Source organism: Polypterus senegalus, chromosome 2 (genome assembly GCF_016835505.1).
Source record: "Polypterus senegalus isolate Bchr_013 chromosome 2, ASM1683550v1, whole genome shotgun sequence".
NCBI lineage: Eukaryota > Metazoa > Chordata > Cladistia > Polypteriformes > Polypteridae > Polypterus > Polypterus senegalus.
Genome location: NC_053155.1, coordinates 31,047,133 through 31,073,896, shown reverse-complemented (window position 1 = coordinate 31,073,896; position 26,764 = coordinate 31,047,133). Strand labels below are relative to the sequence as shown.

Here is a 26,764-nt window from a genome sequence, read left to right as displayed (position 1 = left end):
TCTAGATAGGGGTGTGTGTGTGTATATATATATATAATCTAGATAGGGGTGTGTGTGTATATATATATATATATATATATATATACACATATACTTGTGTGTATGTTTGTATGTGTCTATATGTGTGTGTATAGCTTTGGTCACTGAGTGCAAGGGAAAAATAATGAAATATAGTCTATAAGTTATTAAACAGTAAAACATTAACGTTTTAAGAAGTACAGGTACATTGAGCACTACTGGAGTGGTTTGGGTAAACTACATTTTAAAGACTGTGTAACAAACAGGTAAGTAACTAACAGCAGCTAAAATGTATATGGATCATCTCTCGGTAGTAGATCCCTTTTGAAAGGCGCTACACGACGGCTGTGGTATAGAAATTACATTTTCTATGTGAACGCTCAAATTTGTGCCTCTGGTAATGTGCCTTACCGGCAATTAAAGAAAATTATTTTTGTGTCCTCTGCCGTGTTAAGAGAGAAAGGCTTTGGTTTGGGATAAAAGGAAAAAAGGTGTAAAGAAAGGAAAGTTGCCTTTTTCTTTTATATAGTATAGAGAGATGTGTTCGCTGACGTTATGATCGCCTTTTGGCGACAGTCGCGGTGGGTCTTGTGTAGACTGGTGAGACGTCCCCGCCATTAATCGGCTGTGATGGCACTGTGAGTCCTCCACTCGTGCGTGTGTTCATAATCCGAGCTGAGGACCTGATAATCGTGATACGTGCAAAAGAAAGTGTGAATCGCCTTAATATTATTTTGCCGTGGTGTAGAAAAGGGGTCCCGTGTTTGCACTTGTCTGGGCTATAGCTCAGGGGGCGGATGAAAAAAATTAAAAGTGCTCACTTTGACTTAAGGCAGAAGCGCAGTCAGCGTCTCAAAGGCCGGCACAGCTATGCAGCGCTGGCTGCTCGACTTTTGCTGGGCAGGAGACCCCTTTTGTACACACGTTCATGATATCAAAAGTCTCAGCGCTCTTTGGAGGTAATTCATATATTATATATATAGCAAAATACCCGCGCCTACAGCGGAAAGTAGTGTGTTAAAGAAGTAATGAAAAAGAAAAGGAAACATTTTAATAATAACGTAACATGATTGACATTGTCATGAGTGTTGCTATCATATATATTCCTGCCTAAATAAGTCACCCTCGCTCTTACTTTTTACCGTTCATTTAATCATGGCTAGTGGCGGAAAAATTATAAAATGGAAGGAGGATGGCTTTACCAAAACAATTATTGATGGCTTAATCGATTATTCATAAAGCTTGAATTGGTGATCTGTTTTTCTGTGTTAACCTCATATTTTTCATACTTCTTCTCAAACTAAGGTGGTGCGAGGGTAAAATGAATCGGGATGCGCTGATCAATGTAATCGGTGTACCAGGAAATCATGCATTGACAAAAGCTCCCCTTTGCTTGTAATGCAAAGTGTGATTAAATGCATTATTTTTCAACGCGTTATGGAGCACATGCATCGAAGCTTCTCAGCTGTGCTTGTGCTAAGAAAAGGAAAGATTTTAAAAATAGCGTAACACGCTTGTCAATGTGACCTTTTGTAAGTAGTGCCTGGAGGATTCAGTGTGTTGAAACTCTAGAGACAGCGTGTGTATTAACTTGAGGTAAATGGGAGGGGAGATGATGACGTGACTCCCCCACCCGCCTTAACTGTCAATCCCCCACAAACACAGTCTCTCGAATTTGCATAAGCACACCCTTCACCTACAATTTTAACTTAGTTACAAAGTGATCAAAACTCTCGTTTATATCCTGCGCCCTCTCATTAAACTTGTATCCCGCATTACCTGTGGGCATGTGAAACGCCAGCGGTAGCCTGTCTATGAACTTAATTTAAAGTTTAGGTTTACACCTTGCTTTCTTTCCGAGGTAGCAGCACTCATGAATATGGTAGTATATGCCACTCGCTCGCTTCTTATTGTTTTGCTGCCTTCTCAATTATATAATGCATGTTTTCTTAAGCGCTTTTTGTAGGTCTTCCTGGTTTTCTACGTACTGCGTTGACAGTCAGTTCACGTGATTACGTGGGAGGCGTGATGATGTCACATGAAACTCCGCCCCCTACGTCTTTGCAGCTCTACTCCATTACAGTTAATGGAGAAAATACCTTCCAGTTATGACCATTAGGCGTAGAATTTCGAAATGAAACCTGTCCAACTTTTGTAAGTAAGCTGTAAGGAATGAGCCTGCCAAATTTCAGCCTTCTACCTACACGGGAAGTTGGAGAATTAGTGATGAGTGAGTGAGTGAGTGAGTGAGTGAGGGCTTTGCCTTTTATTAGTATAGATAAAAAAGCTGAGAACTCACATGTACAGAAGTATTCACAGCCTTTGCTCAATACTTTGTCGATGCACCTTTGGCAGCAATTACAGCCTCAAGTCTTTTTGAATATGATGCCACAAGCTTGGCACACCTATCTTTGGGCAGTTTTGCCCATTCCTCTTTGCAGCACCTCTCAAGCTCCATCATGTGGGATGGTAAGTGTCGGTGTACAGCCATTTTAAGATCTCTCCAGAGATGTTCAATCGGATTCAAGTCTGGGCTCTGGCTGGGCCACTCAAGGACATTCACAGAGTTGTCCTGAAGCCACTCCTTTGATATCTTGGCTGTGTGCTTAGGGTCGTTGTCCTGCTGAAAGATTAACCGTCGCCCCAGTCTGAGCTCAAGAGCGCTCTGGAGCAGGTTTTCATCCAGGATGTCTCTGTACATTGCTGCAGTCTTCTTTCCCTTTATCCTGACTAGTCTCCCAGTTCCTGTCACTGAAAAACATCCCTACAGCATGATGCTGCCACAACCATGCCTTACTGTAGGGATGGTATTGGCCTGGTGATGAGCGGTGCCTGGTTTCCTCCAAACGTGACGCCTGGCATTCACACCAAAGAGTTCAATCTTTGTCTCATCAGACCAGAGAATTTTGTTTCTCATGGTCTGAGAGTCCTTCAGGTGCCTTTTGGCAAACTCCAGGCGGGCTGCCATGTGCCTTTTTCTAAGGAGTGGCTTCCGTCTGGCCACTCTACCATACAGGCCTGATTGGTGGATTGCTGCAGAGATGGTTGTCCTGGAAGGTTCTCCTCTCTCCACAGAGGACCTCTGGAGCTCTGAAAGAGTGACCATCGGGTTCTTGGTCACCTCCCTGACTAAGGCCCTTCTCCCCCGATCGCTCAGTTTAGATGACCGGCCAACTCTAGGAAGAGTCCTGGTGGTTTTGAACTTCTTACACTTATGGATGATGGAGGCCGCTGTGCTCATTGGGACCTTCAAAGCAGCACAAATTTTTCTGTAACCTTCATAAGATTTGTGCCTCGAAACAATCCTGTCTCAGAGGTTTACAGACAATTCCTTTGACTTCATGCTTGGTTTGTGCTCTGACATGAACTGTTAACTGTGGGACCTTATATAGACAGGTGTGTGCCTTTCCAAATCATGTCCAGTCGGCTGAATTTACCACAGGTGGACTCCAATTAAACATCTCCAGGATGATCAGGGGAAACAGGATTCACCGGAGCTCAATTTGGAGCTTCATGGCAAAGGCTGTGAATACTTATGTACATGTGCTTTGTAAATATTTTTTATTTTTAATAAATTTGCAAAAAAAATTTGCAAAAACCTCAAGTAAATTTTTTTCACGTTGTCATTATGGGGTGTTGTGTGTAGAATTCTTGAGGAAAAAAATTCATTTATTCCATTTTGGAATAAGGCTGTAACATAACAAAATGTGGAAAAAGTGATGTGCTGTGAATACTTTCCGGATGCACTGTATCTTTTCTGAGGTTTTTTGAGCCAGAGAATGTATTTCTGAAGTCTGTTTTTCTTTTGGAGACCTCTCGTAAACGTTTATCATTTCTTAACATTATTTTTGATGCCATTTTTTTTTTTCAACAGATATATTTCATGTCATTTTTTGTAACACATCCCACAATGCACTAGGACGGTTGTCACTGTATAAGGAAAACTCTCACAACTCTATTTATAAAAGATGTTTTTTCTGTTGTGGATTTGTGAATTCTGGATTTTTGCTCTGTTCTCTTTGACTTTCATTTTTGGGTTAGCATTTCTGATTTTGTCATTTCTCTTTTTGATCTCTGGTTTTGACTTTTGCTAATTTTTTTTTATTCTGGCTGTCAGAACAAAATCAATTCCATCAATAAAAGGATGAAATACTTATACTGTGTTTTTACCAAGCCTACTTGTAGAAACCTTTACTATGAAGCACCACTCTGTTGAATCGACAAGGCTATGCACATAGTTGATACCATTTGCAGGCGCACACAGATACTACAATGAACAGATACCAAAACCCTGTGCTGGGTCTTAAAACAAGCTGCATTTGCACAAGCAGCAATAATGCCAGCACAGCAAGAAGAGAATTTGGGGTAATACAACTTAAGTGCTGATTGCAGAATGTTGGATGGGCAGCTAGAGAATGCAGAAACATTGTTGAACAAGGTAGTAGAAGATCGGGCAGAATTAGGGACAGGGGAAACACAAAATGTTTAAAAACCACTGGGCATAAACCAGAAGAACTGCAGCCAGACATAGTCAGCATAAGAGAGAGACAAACTATACGTGAAACTTGACAACTATATTAGTGCAAAAGGATCACATGGTAGGTGATGGCCAAGTAAGTGCCCACAAGTGGTTAATGACAAGCCGAAGGCAAGAACTACAGCAGATGAAGTGTGTCTTAAAAATAACTGAGATATTCTTATCTGGCTACATTTACCAGTGAGGTTCTACATAAGAACATTTAGAACAATCTAGATTTGAACAAGCTGTTCAGCCCAACAAAGGTCACCAGTGCTGTCTACTTAATTCTTCTAAAAAAAACAAAAACCAAACATTAAGTCGAGTTTTAAAAATTCTAGTGTCTGCCACACTACTTGGTCTCATATTCCATGTGTTTGTGGTTCTCTGTCTAAAGAAAAGCTTCCTAATGTTTGTGTGAAATTTACCTTTAACAAGTTTCCAACTGTGTCCCTGTGTTATTGATGAACTAATTTTAAAATAACCGTCTCGATCCACTGGACTAACTCACTTCATAATTTTAAACACCTCAGTCAGGTTTCCACTTAATCTTCTTTTGTTTAAACTGTAAAGGCTCAGCTCTTCTAATCTTTCCTCATAATTCATCCCCTGTAGCCCCTAAGTCAGTCTAGTCGCTCTTCTCTGGACCTTTTCTAGTGCTGTTATGTCCTTTTTGTAGCCTGGAGACCCAAAATGCACCCAGTACTCCAGATGAGGCCTCACCAGTGTATTAAAGTTTGAGCTTGACTTGAGCCACACATCAAGGCGCTATATAACCTGACAATCTATTAGCCTTCTTAACACTAGAATTACCAGAGCCTACGAAAAAACTCGTAATTCCGTCCCACCTTAAACTGCTTCTTAAATCCCTTCACACCTCTCCGCCAGCGTCCTTTGTCTTCTAAATGTGCTGATAAAGCGAAGCTTGGAGCAGCCGGCTATTCCATCTCCCCACCAATTTAGAACGTGCACGAACTTCTCTCAGCTCCTGCCTTGATTGAGTATCTGGGAGTGAAGTGGAGTTTTAGTGTGGAAATAATAGATTGTTGTTTGGAACACACGCATTTAATGTCTGTTCCGTTTCTACAGTAATCTGTGTCAACACATTGTTAAAACAGAAACGTTTTTTATATTCTAGTAGTAGATGACAAAATGTAGGCATAAACTATATACTGTATGAAGCCTGAAGTCCAAATAGCAAAGAAACATTTTCACAAGAATAACACAATTGCGCTTTTATTCAAAAATATAACTGCAGAAACAAAAAGCCGCCTTAACATGCGACATTGACAGCAGCTTATTGTAACTGCCTCTGTGGTTCAATAGACTCAGCCCTCGTTTGGGAATCAAGAGGTCATGAGTTCGATCCTGCGCCCCTCCGTTTTGAGAAGTAAACTGCTCTTAGTCTTACTGTTTTAGAATAAAAGCATACATTTGATTTCAGTTTGTAACAGCCGGTGCAATTTATGATCCTTGTAAAGGTTAGCTTTTTTTTAAATTCACTTTTCATTCTCTCAGTCGCGTTCAGAATCAATCCATACAACCCCATCTGACACGGCTGTTTTCACTAAAGACGCGCTATAGCTCTGCAGTGTACCACGATGCATACTAACGCCAAACCCACCCCTACCCATCCCCGGGTTCTGTTGCTATATGCTGTTTCTTTTGTACTCCAGGACATGCAGAGGAGCGAATGGTAAAGAGCAGTAACTTCGGTGCTATATGCAATAATCAGACACTCCCCATCTGCCCGTGTCGTTCAAACACAGGAACATATATTGGTGTAAAAGTATAACAAAAGTGCACTTTTATTCAAGTGCACTTTTTCCATCGCCTTTTCCTGTAAGAAGCAGTGTACACACTTCTCTCTATGCTGTGGTTTCTATTACACACCTGAAAGAAAGAGACAATACATGTGAAAATATCCAGCATACAGCAACATGCGGGGACTGGCAGGAACACTCAATAAAACTGAATAAAAAGAAAATCAAGTGACGGTGAGATACGAAGAAGGCAGCTTCGCCAGCGTCTGTGTGTCAGAACCCTTTTTTGGTGCGTTAGTATGCATCGTGGTACAACGCAGAGCTATAGCGCATCTGTATTCTATTTCTTTTGTACTCCAGGGTATGCAGAGAGAGAATAGTAAAGAGCAGTAAGTTCGGCGCTATATGCAATCATCAGACACTCCCCATCTGCCCGTTTTGTTATACTTTTCAATACTTTTTATACTGCTCAAGCGGGCATGCTCAAAAATACACGTGTAATGCCACGAAAAGTGCACGCAGACACTTCATTTCGCAAACAAAACAAGTGCACTTTTATTCAAAACTACCTGTATAACCGAAGAAAAAAGAAAGCAAGTTACAGTAGGCGATTGATACGACACCTTGCATGGTGCAATGCTAAGTGGTGCAGATTTTCATTCCGTGCTATATAAAATCATCACATTCAAATATTAACAGTTCCCACACACCCAAGGACCGTCCTTCCTACATTTACGACACGTGTACTTGTTGCCGTGTACACACCTCTCTGTGCTATGGTTTCTATTACACTGAATGAGCACCTGACACTGTACTTTCTTCCCTGGGGGAAGGTCCCGCATCAGAGAATTTCCAGTTCCTGCATAAATTCACACCCGATCTGACGCTGTTCGTTTTCAAATAATATTGCATTAGTGCGATTATATTTTCACATATATTGTCTCTTTCTTTCAGGTGTGTAATAGAAACCACAGCATAGAGAGAGTGTGTACACTGCTTCTTACAGGAAAAGGCGATGGAAAAAGTGCACTTGAATAAAAGTGCACTTTTGTTATACTTTTACACCAATATATGTTCCTGTGTTTGAGCGACACGGGCAGATGGGGAGTGTCTGATGATTGCATATAGCACGAAGTTACTGGTCTTTACCATTCTTTCCTCTGCATGTCCTGGAGTACAAAAGAAACAGCATACAGCAACATGCGGGACTGGCAGGAACACTCAATAAAACTGAAAAAAGAAAATCAAGTGACAGTGAGATACGAAGAAGGCAGCTTCGCCAGTGTTTGTGTGTCAGAACCCTGTTGGGGGTGGTGGCGTTAGTATGCATCGTGGTACACTGCAGAGCTATAGCGCGTCTTTAGTGAAAACAGCCGTGTCAGATGGGGTTGTATGGATTGATTCTGAACGCGACTGAGATAATGAAAAATGAATAAAAAAAAAAAGCTAACCTTTACAAGGATCATAAATTGCACCGGCTGTTACAGACTGAAATCAAATGTATGCTTTTATTCTAAAACAGTAAGACTAAGAGCAGTTTACTTCTCAAAACGGAGGGGCGCAGGATCGAACTCGTGACCCCTTGATTTCCAAGCGAGGGCTGAGTCTATTGAACCACAGAGGCAGTTACAATAAACTGGTGTCAATGTCGCATGTTAAGGCGGCTTTTTGTTTCTGCAGTTATATTTTGAATAAAAGCAATTGTGTTATTCTTGTGAAAATGTTTCTTTGCTATTTGGACTTCAGGCTTCATACATTATATAGTTTATGCCTACATTTGGTCATCTACTACTAGAATATAAAAAACGTTTCTGTTTTAACAATGTGTTGACACAGATTACTGTAGAAACGGAACAGACATTAAATGCGTGTGTTCCAAACAACGATCTATTATTTCCACTCTAAAACTTCACTTCACTCCTAGATACTCAATCAAGGCAGGAGCTGAGAGAAGTTCGTGCACATTCTAAATTGGTGGGGGGATGGAATAGCCGGCTGCTCCAAGCTTCTCTTTATCAGCACATTTAGAAGACAAAGGACACTGGCGGAGAGGTGTGAAGGGATTTAAGAAGCAGTTTAAGGTGGGACGGAATTACGAGTTTTTTCGTAGGCTCTGGTAATTCTAGTGTTAATGGCTTCTGAACACTGTCTGGCGGTTGATAGCATTGACTCCACTACGACTTCTAAATCCTTCTCATAAGGTGTACTCTCGATCTTCAGATCTAGTGCTGCTATGTTCTTTTTGTAGCCTGGAGACCCAAACTGCATCCAGTACTCCAGATGAGGCCTCACCAGTGTGTTAAAAAAGCTTGAGCAGAACCTCCTGTGACTTGTACTCCACACATCAAGGCGCTATATAACCTGACATTCTGTTAGCCTTCTTAATGGCTTCTGAACGTTGTCTTTAAAATGCCACGTACTGTTGCAGAATGCTTTATAAAAAATACTGAAAATAATTTACATATACCAAAACTTGTACAAACCATTTAATAAAATAAGACAGATTTAAATAAAAATTGATTTAACCACAATTTAAGGTGCAATTTTCATTTGGTATGTAGCTACCTATAAAGCAACTTTTGGCAGTTTTTCTAAAGAGCAAAACCAAACAAGCTAAAAGCAGGGTGATGAATAAGTATGTGTAAGTAGCAGGAAATAAAAGATGACAGAATAAAGCAGGAGACAAACAGAGGGAGGGAGGGAGGGTGTGAAATGCAACCCACCCCAGCCTGGGACAAGACAGCAAACACAATGGCAGGGCACTTAAAGCAAAACAGAAGGAAATGGATGGCCTTTTGACACTAACCAATGAAAAGAAAGGAGAGGTTGTGTAAAAGACTAAGAAAGGTTTACAAACAGATAGGCATTTTCTTTTTCTTGTCCTTGTCTTTGTCTTTGTCCTTGTCCTTGGAGTCCCGTTCTCGTTTGGCTAGTCGCCTCTTTAATTCTTCAGGCATTTTCTCGTAGCAGTGCTTGCAGACAGGCTTTAGATCAATCTCAACAAATTTGTCCCTAAAGAAAGTGGACAGAAAGAGGCAGAGAGAAAAGCAGAGTGGCAGCAGAATCAAAGACAGAGAGGGAGATGTGAAAAGGAAAGCAAGATTGCAGCTCACACTAGTTTAAAAATGGAGATGCACTGAAGGGAAGATCAGGGCCACAGATCTCCTTGGTAAAGATAACAGAACTATTCTGCCTAATGCATTCTATGAAGTTGCTACTTTCTACTACATTTCTTGGTAACTTGTTTCATATAAAGCCTAAGAGAAGTCAATCCCCTTTTCCATCAGTTACCATATTTTAAAAAACATCCAACCCTCACTCCATGGCCTCCTGTTACAATTCTAAACACTTCTTCCTTGTCACCTTTTAATGTTTCCAAGGCCAGGGCTTCTCAATGCCTTTTTGGTGCCGTGACTAAGTTTCTTTTATCCATGTACAGTAAGTGTTATCACGACCCACCAAGATAATCGAGCGCAATCCTCACTTCCGCCTTGGTGAATCAAGGACAATCGTCTGATCTTACAGGTCCCCCAATGATTGTTGAGCAGGAGGGGGTCTGATAGCAATCATCTGATGACCCATCTCCAATATAAACAATAGCAATATTCAACCCACAGTGGTTGAGGAACACTGTCTTAGGCAATTCACGTCCTTCCATCTTCCTTTATTCCATCTTCACTCTAGTAACTCCAATCTGGACTTGCCCAGGTGTGGTTATGTTCTTCTAGTAATATGGAGAAACAAAAATGTGCGCAGTATACCAGCCGTGTCTGGGTGTGATGCTAAAACACCTTAACTATAAGCCGGCCAAACAATTATGATGGACTAAAGTGGTCCCCTTTTGTTTGTAAAGCTTGTTATGGACTTACACTTCTTACGCTTTGCTGATTTTAACTTGTACTTTTTTTTAAAATTACTTCTGTGCTCTATCTGGTAGCATGCTGTGATTCCTCCAGTGTCTTCATCATAAGATGTACTTTCTACGTTCAAACGCCTTACGCTGCGTTTATGTGCTGACAGGAGAGCTCCAACTGGTGTCATTTTACCTTCCCACTTTATTACATTCGTGTCAGTTTCTGTTTGCAAACTGGCAGAAATGCGAGTTTGCTCCCAGTTTATTACTTGGTCTGCAAAAAAGCCCATTAGAGATAAACTGTAATTTGTTTTGTGAAAATGGAACGTATTAAAGGTCTGCTTGTGTTGCTGTCAATGCAATTTGACCAAAAATGCTATTTCTGGTTGACCAGGTTATACTTTTTATTTTATACAAATGGTTGAGAGGGAAGGTCAGGTTTACATCACAACTTGTGGCATTTGGGGAGCTTTTGTTTTCTCCGAATTGTCTGACTTGGAACTCCAACTTCATAGCGTGTTCACATGAAATCTCTGACTTGGAAACTCAGATTTCCTGTCTGTCTGATAACACGTGAAAGCAGCCATTAACTTATCTGTTGATTGCTCCTTTCTTTCTGCACTCATCTCTATCACTCACATGTACATCCAAATACTAAACAGAAAACAGAACATGAATTTGTTTGCATTTTAAAAAAAGTGGATTCCTATAACTGGCAAACAAAGTCTGGAAAAAAAGTTACATAAAACATATCGAAATTCTAGGTGGACTTCCATACAAGTCTCTGAACCACAACTTCTCCAATGTCATTCAAATGTCTTTCAACATGCCTACTGCACTATGGTGTTGTACCGTGTTAGCCATTATGAGTGTAGTGAGAAGTCAACCAAAATGACCCCTTTTATTGGATAACTAGAAAGATTACAATATGCAAGCTTTTGAGGCAACTCAGTCGCCTTCTTCAGGCAAGATGAGTCCCGAGTTATCTTGAAGGCTTGCATATTGTAATCTTTCTAGTTAGCCAATAAAAGGGGTCACTACATGCCTACTTAAATTCTCTTGGACGTGACTATATTTTCTATTTAGAAAGTTTTGACGCTGTTTGGAATTTGGATTAAATTCTGAAGTTCTCAACCCGTTCTGATTTGTTTATCGGTATTGGTTTTACTTGCGCTTTTAACATTTTCTAATTACTTTTACGAATTTCTTATTCAGTGTTCCAGGATAAAGCTTTGTTTTTTGTCTTTTTAGTTTCCTTTTTTTGATGTGCCTTCTCTTGTTTAAGTATTGTATTTCATATGTAGGTTTTAATTTGTGTTTTTTGAGTTTTTCAATCTACTGTTAATTGTTTCAGATGTTTCTTAGCCTAACTGTTGACCTCCAAGGTCAAGGACAAATTAGCTAATTACCTGGTCAGGAGGGGTATATTCATTTACCATTTGTACAGATTTTCTGCTCGATTTATTCAGCCTCTTAATTGTTCTCGTTAGTGTGGCTATGTAGTAGAGGGCAGTGCAGAATCTTTTTTCTTTGGAGACTGCGTTTATTTAACATGGGTAGTGACATCCTTTACATGTTCTGTAACTCTGTGATAGTCTGTCTGTTGTGTGCTGGGTCTGTAACTTTAATCAATCAACAAGCTGATTAAGAAGGCAGGCTCAGTTATGGGACGCCCTCTGGACCTGCTGGAGGTGGTACTGAAGGAGAGGATGAAGACAAAACTGATGGCCATTATAAACAATGCTGCACATCCTTTCTCTGCCACTTCAGCCTTGTTGACTTTTAGGTAACAAATTATTCAGCAGGGGTGGCACGGTGGTGCAGTGGTAGCGCTGCTGCCTCGCAGTTAGGAGACCCGGGTTCACCTCATCACGGGGGGTGTGTGTGTGTGTGCCCTGTGGTGGGCTGGTGCCCTGCCCAGGGTTTGTTTCCTGCCTTGTGCCATGTGTTGGCTGGGATTGGCTCCAGCAGACCCCCGTGACCCTGTAGTTAGGATATCGTGGGTGGGATAATGGATGGAAGGATTATTCAGCAGATGTGTGTCAAGAAATGGCACTGGGGCTCCTTCTTATCTTTAGCAGTACGTCTTTATAGTGCCTCACCATGACTACTCTCTTATCAGTAGCCAAGTCAGAAGTTTTTATTTTTTCTTCTTTTCTGTAATTCTTGTTTGTGTTTGAGGGAGAATGTTGTTTGTTATAATATTCTATACTTATTGAGCTTCTCCAAAAGGTAATTGTCCTCATGGATCAAACAAACAATCTATCCATCCATGCACCTATCTATATACTGTGGCCTGATATAACCTTTTAAATTCAGTTCACAGCCTACACTACATTTTCATTATTTTGGGCTCAGGCTAGGTTCATTCCTGTGACATTGCTCGTGAATGCCATTTGTGAAAGAACGACTGTCATTTTAAGGTGCGGAGCACATAAATAAACCTCATAAGGAGACAGACAAGTGGAGGAAACAAAACAAACTTGCAGAAATTAACAAATAAAAACATACACAAAGTCCTAGGTGTTATCTGCGTATCTAAATGATGGGAAATCACAAAGTCCAGCTGTTTCTCTGCAAAGTGCAAGATCTTGCTAAAAGAATGGCGTGGCTATTGGGAAAATGAGCTCAGGAGATTACAGGTGCCCTGCTTTCCTTGGTACAACACAGTTGTCCACTACAGGTATACAGTGGCATTTCCACATGGATACTTATGAGGGATACAGAAGTAAGCTGCATGAGCTTGTATCCTGAAGGTTAAGGTTTGTCCTGAAAGAAACACTCAGTAAGCATTTCACAATACCTAGATAGGGGAATAGTTACAGGTGGGAGCAGATAGGTGTCACTAGAGAAAGGCGTCAAATTTGTTTGACAACCACGCAGGTGACAAAAGACCTTTAAATTGCTTTTCTAATATCCTGCCATGCCATACCTACACCATTCACACAAATTTAGATCGGGGTGGATGTTGAGGGCATTTATTTTGCACTGCAGCTAGTAATATCATTTCCTAGGTGATGACATAAACTGCCTGCCTCTTTGGCTTCGTTTCCACTATCAAGTGCACCTGTATTTGTACCATTCAGCCAGGTACAACTCAGCTACAGGTTGACATGCTTTCTGGCCAATTACACTAAGATGTGGAGTGGGTAGTGTGAAAATAAGAGGAGCATAAATATGAATGTAGGCCCGTTTTATATTTAGAAGTGTGCATGGAGGATTATCAATGTGCACTGCAAGTCTTGTATTCATTCAGCAGACTGTAACTGCTGAAAGACCAGCAATCCGTAGACACAATATGGTGAAACCTCTAAGCCCTACAAGTATGAAATTGCTACAGAAAGTGATTATTGTAATGGCTACCCTGGTGCACTCATTGATGGAAGCAAGTAATTATGGCAGCTGGAGACCATTGAATTCATGTGGTTACATCTCAGGTTTCGGGAGGAAGGACATTCATCTTAAGGCTGTAAACCTTGAAATTGGCATTCATGGAGCACAAGCTGTGAAACTGTGTTTCATACAATGTCATCAAAGTTAGCTAAAATGGAAACTTACAGACTTGTAAATCTACAAAATAAAAGCCTTTTCTAGCTCCCATGAGGTACACTTTCAAGAAATGCCTCTGTCAAACCATGTCTACCAGAACTTTCTGCACCAAAGTCTGCCGTTTCTGGGATGGCCCTCAGTAAAATGCAACATTATCATGAGATGACAGTGACAAGCTGAGAAAATGCTGTCATCACATCTGTAACTTACGTCCATAATGCAAAATGGTCTCAAAAGGGTACGAGATCAGCTCATGTCATTTTGACTCTTTATTACTGGATTTCATTATGTAGCTGCGCCAATGTAGAGTAAATTAGCATACCTCAGGATTTTTTTTTTAAACCTTAAAGGTGCAAACATTTTTTTACCAATAACCTGTTAATAATAATAATAATAATAATAATAATACTTATCTTATATAGCACCTTTACCATGTTCCATTAATGCTAATGACCTTTACAGAATATGTCATCCTGGTTGTACCTTTTCTTGTTTAATTAAAAAATTTAAACTGGGACATTTTAGCGACAACATGGGTAACAAATGAATGAAGAATGTTCCTGAAGATCAAACAGAGGAATGAAGAAATGTATACATCTTGTGCCAGCTGTAATGAATCAGTTTATTGACTTTAGGGCACTTCATGAATTTAACAAAAGGCATTGTGTAGACTTACTTGAGGGTGAGCTTGGTATTGCATGTCGAGCACGCAAAGCAGTTGACACACCACGCCTTGTTCAAAGCAGAAACAACTGTGGGGGGGGAAAAAACAAACAAAAAAAAGAAGAAAAAAAAAAAAAGAGAGTCTTAGAAACATCACCACCATAAAAAGTATGAACACACAGAAGTTAGGAAGTTGCCAACTCATCTATGCAATACACAGACATATGTTATACACATTTTTATTTTAATAAAAAATACACTGCTTATAATTTAATTCTTTATAGCAGTTCTGTTGTGTATACCAGTTTGTTCCTGTGAGAGACTCATCAGTCTGGACATCAACTGACCACCGTACAAACAATGCTGCCAGTTTCATTAATGACATTAAACTAATAGTGTGAGGCGATAGTTCAGCAGTGGAAAAAAGTCCACTTACACAGGGTTGAAAACATGGCCGACTAGGCAGTTCTAAACCTCACCACCACTAGGTGGTGCCAAAGAGTAAAGCTCGGTGATTTCCAAGTGCACAGAGGGTCAGACGTGCCAGCAGCATAGCAGCAGAATACAAATTATCAGAGCAATACTGAAATTACTGCTCTTACACCAATGAGTGTTACTGAAGCACTCTGTGACACTCACTGCACTGTCTCACTCACTTTCAATGGCAATTACCTCGGGATAAATGAAGTACCGTCTACTGTTTCATTTATAAAGTGCTTAGGGGTTGCTCCCACTACAAAACACATTGCACCCAATCTGGTCATTTATTTCAATTGTCGTTTAAGTTGTGGTGATGGAGAAACATACTTTTAACTTAAGTTCTATTTTTATACTTTTTTCTCCTGCAGTCCAAAGACATGTAGGTTAGGTGGATTGGTGATGCTGAACTGGCCCTGATGTGTGTGTGAGTGGGTATGTTTGTTCACCCTGGTGCCCAGTTTAGGGATCACTCCTGTCTTGTGCCCAATGCATGCTGGGATAGGCTACAGCTAAAACGTTACCTTGCTTAGGATAAGTGAGTCAAAAAAAAAAAAAAGATAGATTTATATACTCATTAAGGTTCTTAATATAATATTTTTTCACACATGATGTAAATTTGTACTTAGTTATTATAAATAATGTTTGACATTGTACATTTATTATAATGAATCTTTGGGATGCATAGACCTTGTCAAGATACATGCTATAGAATATTAACAATTGTTTTTTTTTATATTAACAAGTACTTGATCATAAAATGTCTTTTAGAACACATTTTTACATTCACAAATAGTACATTTCTCTTTGAGATACAAAAAAAAAAAAATGAAAAAGAAATTACCATCTCCTTCAATCACCCGGTTACAGTGGTAGCATACATCTCCAAAGAGCTGTTGGGATTTAGAAGACAGAAAATAAAAATGATATTGACTGTTAAGGATATTTTAAATCCACCGTGAAACTAACATTCACACTTTTCAACATTAAAGCTGAATGGGAGGTAAATGAATGCTAGGGTTTAAACATTAGCTGTTTGAATGAATTTTTATTTATCACATGAAAGTCATTAAGAGGAATGATGTATATCACCTAAAGCATCCTGACATAAGCATCTGCCACGCTGCAGTAATCCAGATGTCCGGGTTTAAACTATTGTGCATTTGACAGATTAGCAGAACAAAACATTGTGTACATCTAGGAATCAGTCTATAGAATGTCATAGTCAATCAATCAATCAATCAATCAATCAACATTTATTTATATAGCACATATTCATACAAAAAATGTAGCTCAAAGTGCTTTACAAAATGAATAGAAAAATAGAAGACACAATAATAAATAAACATAAACACAGTGTATAAATAGAGTTAGTTATGTCTTATGTCTAAATTGATATGGAGTTTTAGATTAGATAAACTTTATTAATCCCAAGGGGAAATTCAGATGCATACATCAGAAGAAAGATTAAAAAAAACAAGGATACCAACTCACAGGAGAAATAATAAGCCAATCAATCATTCCATCAATAAATAAAGAGTTATAAGGTTTAACTGTATACAGTTTAATTTCTAGAAAGGTCTTTTTGCAAAAAGAAACATTTTCCTGCTGCAATGTGAATCCACTACAAAAGGTACATTCAACTTTCAGCTAAACCATTACAAGTTATGAAATGAAACACTTGCATCAGTGACTGCTGTACATTTGGTATACGCCAGGAGAATTGTCATCTACATCACTGTCACTTGAAACACCGAGACGCCGTCACTCACCTGATTGTAGTGAGTTTCACAATAAGCCAGGCCCTTTCTCTCATAATGCCGGTGGCCCAGGAATGGCTTCTCACACTTCGCACATACAAAGTGCTGCAGAACAAAGTCAGAAGTTTTAGTTTTTTCATGTCACACAAATATGCTTGCAAAAGTCAGTACAAAAGATATCTGTAATAATCCCCATTTCTGAAAAACTGAGCAATATAATAATATTTTATGCCAGGGAGGCCCATTAGGGATGTCGGGTACAAGCTAGTTAATATAGTGCAGGGCAGGACGTGAGCTTACTAGACCACCACAAACACAGATGCCATATCCTAAAATAACGGACTGTGTCTGCGCCCCCTAGTTGATTACTCCTGGGGTGAAAATGTTGATTGAAAATGGTGAGGAACAATAGGGAAGAGTCCCCTTTGTCAGTGGTGTGCCTAACAGAAACAATAAGAAAACCAGAAGTGACTGACATATAAGAAGGAAATGACTGACAAAACACAACATACAACGAAACACTCCAAAATGAATTATGGAATAACCCTGAATAAATGTAACAATATAATAAAAAAGGAAACCAACATCTGAAGAACCTTTCCTTGTGTGCTTCCTCCAAATCTCCTGACAAAGCTTACTTTGTCGTGTACTACACCTTAGTGTAAATTATTTATATGACCTGACGCTTCAGGACTGGAGTTTTATTCTGGCTATGATTCTTCAGCCAAAGCTGGACAATGCTAGAGGAGATGAAGTTGAATAAAATTTTACAAAATTTTTGCAGAACACATAGATATTTATTACATACAGGAGTACAAAAAAAAATCTACAGTGTGCCATCTGCTGGAATTCAAAAAACAATATTTAATAGAAACATGCAATACAAAATGCCAATAGACAGCACAGTACATAATGTTACTAAGCTCAATTAATAACATTGCATATTTAACAAATAGGTGGTATACACTGGGTCAAAGGTTTCTCTAAACAGGTGCAACAGAATGACAGGGATATGCTTGTAGCTTTAGGTTGAGTCAAATGAAAAAAAGAATAAGTAATACCTTGCTGAACTGACTCATAATACATATTTGTCTACTGTATAATAAAACATTAGGCCTGTGCGTCCGCTCCCTCTAAAAAATTTGATTGGTCACTTTAGCTTTGGTGTGATTAGTCAGTTTGGCTTTGGTGATGTAATGAAAAAGGAAGTACGAGTGTGAAGGGGAGAGGAGTAAAGACGTATGAGGCACGCTAAGTGAGTCTCCTTGAAAGACAGAAAGTATTAAACCAGACAGGAAGGCAAGAAAGGCGTCTCGAAAATAATGACGGAGTCGGAGAAGCAGGCTTTACAGGAGTGCGCTTGAGAGATGAAACGTAAGTAAAGAGACGTTCACACACGTGGGTACTGAGCAGAGGTGCTGAAGGTACACGTGGGACAAGAGAGAGCATTATTCTATTACCTGATTCTGACAGATTCCATGGCTAGTATAATACATAACATAAAAACAAAATCACAATATTATCATATTTTCACTTAAGTACAAGGTGGGCAAATAAAAAGTCCCTTTCATCCTTCAGAAATAACACTTCTGCTTGTTCAACTCTGGTGAGAAGTTTATTTAATGAAACAGAGAGTGAAGATTGTGTCTGCTCTTAATAAAGTGGACCAGTGAAACTACTACAACACCTGATGTTGGGATGGTGTCATGTGTCTTGTATTGTGTTGTGTAATTCTACTGTAAATTTCCAGTAACTATGTTGCTTGGCAATAAAGTTCAAGTTCATAAGTTCACAAGAAATAGTAGAAGGAATGACTTTTTCTGCTATGCGGTAAATAAAGTGATTTTATTTTATTTTTAGTTTAAGAGATATTATTCATTTTTTTTAAATAAAAAGTGTTACTGAATCATACCACAATGTATTTGGTATCAGGCCTTCTTGAAATATCATTTGGTTAGCAGGGACAGTTTTCATCCAAATATTCAGTATAAAACTCAACTCAAAACAGTGTTATTGGCCGATCCCATGTACTTGTAACTTGGTGTTGGAGAAGTCTAGGTGTGTTGTGGGAACAGTTATTATAGCCTTTTCAGTCATGCATTCTGACGAGTATTATGTTGCATAATGATTCTTAATTTATTTATTTCACTTTGCATGTACATGAGGTCCTCACTATAAGACACCCTGCTATATGCTCTTTGGCCTGTACACCGCTGATTATTTGAGACCGTGTCTCGTTATATAACTTTCTTCTGCTGGAAATACATGGCCGCCCACAAAAGATGATGGAAACGTCTTGCAGAACAATACATTTTTTTGTGAGTGTTGAATGTTAGCAATAAAAAAGGAAAGATGTCAATGAGATTGCACAGTGTTATACTGTAAAGTTAACAAACTTAATGATGACAAACTGCACACATCGGACAGTGCATGTTTCTCAGCTGCCCACTTCATCTGGCTCTGCTTCAGTTCACTAAGAAGCAATTGGAGTTTTTTGCAGGAGGAGATAATGGAGATTCTGATTATTCTGTTTGTCACCCCTCCTCTGATTCAAATACATACCACCACAGTAAGCATATCTCTGTCCTCTTGAAGTAAGACATGTTGCTTTATTAAGTGTCATTAATTATAGAACGTTATTTTTTTACATGTATTAATTTCCTGGTGTACTGCACTGTATTACTATTTTTTTTTATTTTAGGGAGAATAACTTTGGGGAGTCACTTGATGCCTGGCTCACTTCAACAACTTGAACATTATTTCTTATGGGGGAAACAGTGCCACTCTATACTGTATATTATTAGCCTTGTATGATGGGGCTTTGTGTACCTAACTTATCAGCACTGCTTATTTGGCTATTAAAATTTAAAAACTCCCTCTTTACATGAGTGCTAAGCTAAAATCTTATTTGGCATCTCTCCATAGTGTGACGATTTAAGTAACAATTGTTTAAACTTTTTAGTAGATAAAAGCCAGTCTGAATTGTAAGTAAGGAAAGTAAGGAAATTGTTGTAAGGAAAGAACAACGCATTCAGCAGACGTTTCTTTCCCAATTTATGGAAAGTTCAAAGTACCCATTATCACGACTTTAAAAGTATATGTCTTATTTCATTTAACATTATGATAAAACTATTTAAATTATCGAAATTTGAAGGCCAGGAGCAAATATGTGATCTGGAATTCCTGGACTCTGTATTCGCAAACTTGTGTGTTGATCTTTTGAGCCTCAATCGTATTTTTGACATATGGTGATATGCTCCCACCTCTCCACCACTGTCAGTCCAACCCTCTGTAAATTCAAGAATGTCAAAAGCCCAAGATGATAATTTTGCTTTTGTACTCTGCATGTCGAAGTAGATGTTTTAATGTAGTGATTTTCAGTCTTTTATAATTTTGGTTACATTTTAATCTAAAACTCTATTTTCACACTTTGTCTTCGTCCATACATTAAAACTGAGCAGTGGTTTCCTCACGTCTTTAACAGAACTGACTCATACAGGCAAGTGAAATCATTGTAACGTACCTCCACGTGCCATTGCTTGCCCATGGCATTAACCACACGTCCCTCGATAGGCCTACGGCAAGCGCCACAGATAGGAACCCCCATCTTGTCATGGCAAGGCAGGCAGTACAGTTCACCTTTAAGTTCCCGGGCATCTGCAGTCAACTCCTTCCTGTAAAAATCAAGATGGAACAATAAGAATCAGGACGCTCATCGATTACACACAAGGGCAAGAAATAATTTACAAATACTTTACTAAAATCAAAATGACACATGTATCCCAAATAAATATCCATATAAAGAAAAAAATAAAACCGGATATCATCAAAAGAAATATTTGTATGACAGAACTAACACCATTATGTACTTCGATTTGATAGTTCAGAAGGTTTTATTAATTTTGTTTTTTGATAATTTATCAGAAACTTTTCATTAGACTTTTACTTTAAGATTGTGATCTTTTTTACACAAAACATATTATTTCTAACAGTTTTTAAATGTATAATATGCAATATACATCGATTTAGCTTTCAATTCATAAATATTGTCTATTAATTATTCAATATTTTAAATGTGCATTGTATAATATGGTGTGATGTTCTGTAAATGTTAAATAAATGTTGTTTGCAGCCCTTAAATTACTTGTAAGACATTAAGATGAGATGTGTGCCGCTTTAATAGTTGTGCACATTTAAAACACAATCTCTCATCTCATCATGTCATGTATAGTAATAGACACGTTTAGACGTCTGAGCGACAAGACAACTAACCCTGTTCAAAATGTGCCATTTTTTAACTAGGTTTGTTAAAGAATTATCATTAATTTACTGTTGCTGATATCAATGTATGATCAAAAGCATCTTAAGTCTTTCTTGGAAATGTATCGATTGGATTGTATTTTACACAGTTTATACTTTAGTCTTTATAGTATTTTGTGTCTGATTGCATTGTCGTAAGTCCTGCATTGTAATGTAATTTATACAACCAATTTTAAAAAGTTAATAATGTGTGCAACTGTCATACAGCTCTGTATTTATAAAGTGCCTTGGGTTTTTGTTTATTAGGCATGAGACAATACACTTATCCCATGATGCAATTCATTTGGTAATCCAGGCTTCATGATACAATATTCCCATGATATCAAATTTTCTATAAAGAAATGTACTGTTATGTTTAGTGTTAATCATTATAAATCAAAACACTGCAACATAAATTCAAATCAATACATTAAATACACAAGTTTTAATTTACATTTTGTAAAGTTTTTTCTTTCTTATTAAAATAAAAAATCTTAAACATGAACATAAAATATCAGCACTACAGTAAATTAAATGTCTTGCATGTTAGTTAGCATATGCAAGTAAGAATTTCGCTGTGCTCATGAGTACCAGGGTGTTGTACCGTGTTAGCCATGACGGATGTAGTGAGAAGTCAGAAGTCATCTTGCCTGAAGAAGGGGCCTGAGTTGCCGCGAAAGCTTGCATATTGTAATCTTTTTAGTTGGCCAATAAAAGGGCTCATTTTGCTTGACTTCTCACTACTGTACTCATGACAATAACAAACCTATAATATAAAGTTACTGCCGCGGAAAATCAGCCAAATTTGAATTGATCTTTTTTGTTTTCTGAGTTTCAACAATGGATGTCTTTTTATTTCCTGTTTGAATGCCTAACAGACCCGTTATCTATGGACCAGGACTGCATATTTGAATAATGTATAATTACAAGTTTTTTTTTGTTTTTTTTTGTACAGCGCTCTTCAATGAGTACAGGCACACAGTGTTGTGAACAAAACACAGTTAAAATACAAATGCCAAGTACTGCTGAAGACCAACAGTACGCATGAAACCTCTCCTCTGTGACAATATCCACTGCAACTGAAAAACTGACAGTCGCTGGATGCAGACGTAGTAGAGACAGCCATATGATTTGACCATAAAAGCAAGCATTTGGTTGCTTTCTCTTGTCACTATTATAGAGGGTGGCTGTTAAGAGCCATGCAAGACCGGCTGTTGCATTATTCCTCCTTGCTGTAATCCACCCGTTTCTGAATCAGCACTGGTCATACACTGTATGTATCTCTGTCCAGACAACTCGTTCTCACATTGGCCGCCCGAGAGAGATGCAGTAATTGCAGCCTGCTGCTCCCAGCGTCTGAGTATATACATAGATCAAGAGAACTATTCCATTACAATGAGAAGTTTGTGAAGAATTTGATTTGAAAACACACCTTGAGGGTAAGTTGAAACTCACCTGAGGATGAGTGTGTGGGAGAGACATATCCTACAGTCACAGCCCACTTTCACTTACAGCGATACCAATGTTGTGCGCCAACAACTCTCAACCTCACACCACTATACAGACAGTGAATAACAGTTCTGTCAAAGTACAGTCAGTTTAAGGGCTCGTTTATAATTCACGCTCAGAACACGTACGCGCCTGCATCATGGCTGCCATGCGCTCTCAGTGTTCATTTGATGCGTCCTCTGAGCAGGTCCTCAGAAATTAACGCGATGAGTGCGTGAGTTGCAGTACCAGCAAAAATTCGGGGGGCGCAGTGTGCTAAAAGTTGGAATTTGACGTCAGAGTCTCTGTTTACTATCTACATGTGACAGGAAGCCGCTTTGCGGATCCTACGAGATCGATGTGCGTGCTTCGATGTTTGATGAATGGTTCGATGTGGTGAAGTAAAATACCGACATACAGATGCATTTGTGGTGCTTTTATATTCAAGCGTCACATATTCCCCATCGTAATGACACAATGCATTTTAAAAGTCTCACATACCATGTTTGGTGCCGTCTTTTTTTTTTATTTTTGCAACTTCAAAATAGCAACATAATGTACAGCACTGTATTTGAGCCACTCAGAAAAAAAATTAAGGACACGGTGAAAACGTGTATTTTGTGATTTAAGTGGAAATTTCGGCTTTAATCTCGAAATGCCCACTTTAACCTCGTAGTTTACTTTATCATTAAAGCAGACCATCGTAAACGTCATCCCAGTTTTTAATCACTAAGGCAAGCAGCAATAGATCGCCACACCGAACACATTAAATGTATGATATTCCAACTCTCTGCACATTTAGAATCCTTAGATTTATACTTCATATCACTTTCATGATGAAATGCATTAAAGTGTGTATATTACATTTTACAGATAAATCGTTAATTTCATTTAAATAATGAATACTGTTAATAATTACACACATGGGGGTGACACGGTGGCAGAGCAGTAGCACTGCTGTCTTGCAGGGAGTCATGTCGCTGGTATTTCCTGCTTGGATTCCATACTGTGTTCCAGTTTCCTTCCAAAGATATGCAGATTTGGGGATTTGGTGCCGCTAAAATGACGCTAGTGTATGCGAGTGCTTGTATTCACCTTGCGATGAGCTGAGGCCTCGTCCAGGGATTGCTTCTCACTTGTGCCCAATGCTTGATGGAATCCCTGGTTCGATGGATTTAATCAATAAACATCATTTTCAGAGATATTGCGGTAAGGTGTCATCGGAATTTAATGAGGGTTCTAGGCAATTCACAACAGAGAGAAGCCAAACATGTTCTCACCATGATAATATCTCGCACTGCCACCTGGTGGATTCCTCCAGATTTATGTAAAGTACGCGCGCAAGTATAAACACTACAACGCTTGTGGAGCAGGAGCGTCCGCTGCAGCAGGCGTCACGTGAAGTATAAATCGAGCCTAACACGTTATAGTTCTAGTTTTTCAATCAGATTTTTAGATCTCCTGCTTTAAACCAAAGACGTTTTCATTTTCCTTTGTGTTTTCACTTCAGTCATGCGGTAATGCTGCAAAATATACAACTCCACATTTTGTATCATGAAATTCAACACAATGAAATGTTGCCTCATGCCTAATGTTTACTATATTTAAGCGCCTTATAAAATGAGGCCTGTTTGTTTGTAATTTCTGCAATATGATGTTTCGAATGCTGGCACATGTTTAGGTATACTCAGCTTTACCTACATCTCAGCAGGCGATGGGGACTAATGACAAATGCTTTAGATTGTAAATTGTTTTATGAAAAGTAAATGCTTATTTTGAATTTGATGCCAGTAACACGTCCAAAAAATTGGGACAGGAGCAAAAAAAGACTGGAAAAAAAAAAAGGTCTCACAACAAATTAGGCAACGTGTCAGCGGTATGATGACATGAATGGGTATCAAGATGGCATCCCAGAGAGGAGGAGTCTCTCAGAAGCATAGATCTGGAGGAGCTCACCTCTCTGTGAGATACTGTGCGGGCAAACAGTGCAACAATTTAATGGTCCTCAGCATACAATTGGAAAGAATTAGGATATTTCATCATTTACAGTACATAGTATCATTAAAAGGTTCAGAGAATCAGGGGGAATCTCCTGTGCACAAGGGACAAGACCGAAAACCAGCCTTCTATGGCCGTGATCTTCAAGCCCTCAGTGGCACTGCATTAAAGTAGACCCGATTCTGTAGTTGAAATCACTGCATGAGCTCAGACACACATCAGAAAACCACTGCCTGCAAACACAGTTCTTCACTCCATTCACAAATGGAAGTTAAAACTCTACCCTGCAAAGTTGAAGCCAGATATACACGAACCACAAACACCGTTTTCTTTCTTGGACCCAGGCTCTTTTAAGATGGACTGAAGCAAACTGGAAAACCGTTCTGTGGTCTGACGAATCAGAATTTGAAATTCTCTTTGGAAATCATGGACGCCAATGAGCTAAACAGAAGAGGGAGCATTTGGCTTATAATCAGTTTACAATTCAAAAGCCAGCATCCATGATGGTATGTGGGTGCATTAGTGCACATGGGATGGGTAGTTTGCACATCTGAGAAGGCACCATGAATGCTAAACGATAGATAGAGGTTTAGGAGTAGGATATGATGCCAGACAGGCAACGTCTTTTTCAGGGAAGGCCTTGTTTATTTCAGTAAGACAATGCCAGATCACGTTCTGCAACAGCATAGCTCTGTGGTAAAAGGGACCGGGCACTAAACTGGCCTGAATGCTGTCCAAACTTGTCAAACAGTGAAACCATTTGGCAAATTATGAAATGGAAAATACAACAAAGGAGATCCTGAACTGTTAAGCTGCTGAAATCCTGTATCAGGCAAGACAACATGGCACTTTCAAAACTACAGCAACTGGTCTCCTCAGTTCTCAAACATTTATAGTGTTGTTAAAAGAGGAGGTGATGCAACACACTGCTAAACAGGCCCTGTCTTCATTTTTTTACATGTGTTGCTGGCATCAAATTGAGAAAATGAGCATGTATTTTTCAAAATTACATTTCTCATTTTCAACATTTTGTATGTTGTCTTTGTACTATTTTAAATGAAATTTAGGGTTTATATTGTAAATTGTTGCATGCCATTTTTATTTGATTTTTACACAGCGTCCCAGCTTTTTTGGAAACAAAGCTCTAAGTAGTAGTAACATTATCAAACCCATTTGTTGTAGTTTACAGTCTTGGGGGTCAGAGCTTATCTTGGCAGCACTTGTGCTGGGCATCAGCCCAGTGCAGCCTGACTCATATACGCAAACACAGGGTCAAATTTGAATCACTAACTAATCTAATATCAAGTATTCATTCATTTTACTGGTTCACTTTATGTGTGGACAAGTGTCAAAAAAGCCAAATTAAATCCACGGTGATTCAATGTGGTGTAACAATAAAATGTGAAAATAGTGAATACAGGAACTGTTTACACACTTTTGGTCATTTTGCCAATATTTATATCATTTATATCATTTTTTATGATACTAAAGAAATTAAATAAGCAGCAGTTCTAGATGTTCCTACATTTGTTTTGAATAATTTGAAAGTTATTTTAGCCACAGAGGGCATTCAAAAGCACAAATTTAATCAAATTTAGGGGTCACTCTACTCATAGATTTTTGTTCCTACCTTTTTCAAATCACAGTTTCTGTGGAATACTCACAAGCTAATGTACTCTAAAATAAATGTTAGGAGTAGGAGGTGGATAGGGACACTTTACTGTGTAGTTTAACATTCAGGACAAAGTCCTTGCTCCCTTTCTAATGCAGCTCGATCTACTTTGGATGTCGACTCACGGTCTCCTTGCACTGTGTACTGTCATAGCCCAGCAGCTCCGAACACATGGACAGACATTGGAGCTCATTAATGGTTTCCTCTATCACTTACCCACAGTTGGTACAGTTAAAGTGATCCGGGTGGTAGGGGTCATTCTTAAAAATCAGGGGCTGCTCATCGATGATGGCGTGACACTTCTGACAGATGTACTTTCCCAAGCCTCGAGCTTTTTCACGGTTGTGACAAGGCCGGCACAGGTGTCTAATGAGAAAACAATATGAGACTGGTTACGAGAAGCCAGGCAGCCCTCCTGCACCCCACAGATTGCATTTAATTATTACACTTTTACTTACACTTTTCTTAATAAAATCTAAAAGAAAACAACACATTTATGTAAATGTATGTTCCTTTGAACATTCACTTTTCCTGGACTAAAGACTTGCTGAAATGTTATACAAATTCTCTGCTAATGGTTAGTGTATCACCATGTCAAACTGCATTGTCACTGTCTTATAAAAATGAAAAACATAAAGCAGACTGCGCTAAAGTAAAATTGAAAACAAGTTAGAAAAAGTATGCATGACGTAACATTCAGCAGCGTTA

The 26,764-nt window shown here is 38.9% G+C and overlaps 1 protein-coding gene across 5 annotated transcripts in view; it reads right to left on the bottom strand.

Annotated features, from left to right (window-relative positions):
• LOC120522838 (LIM and senescent cell antigen-like-containing domain protein 1) overlaps positions 1 to 26,764 on the bottom strand; it is a 180,551-nt gene that overhangs the window by 3,521 nt on the left and 150,266 nt on the right. For 3 of the 5 annotated variants that reach the window (XM_039743532.1, XM_039743531.1, XM_039743528.1), the window contains exons 5-10: positions 26,273 to 26,422; positions 20,123 to 20,273; positions 16,612 to 16,704; positions 15,684 to 15,732; positions 14,376 to 14,451; positions 9,104 to 9,309 (exon numbers count right to left, since the gene is read on the bottom strand). In XM_039743532.1, the coding sequence (XP_039599466.1) occupies positions 9,147 to 9,309; positions 14,376 to 14,451; positions 15,684 to 15,732; positions 16,612 to 16,704; positions 20,123 to 20,273; positions 26,273 to 26,422 (682 nt within the window). In that variant the 3' untranslated portion in view covers positions 9,104 to 9,146. The remainder of the gene's footprint in view (positions 1 to 9,103; positions 9,310 to 14,375; positions 14,452 to 15,683; positions 15,733 to 16,611; positions 16,705 to 20,122; positions 20,274 to 26,272; positions 26,423 to 26,764) is intronic. The other 2 variants (XM_039743529.1, XM_039743530.1) reach the window with 2 other exon arrangements.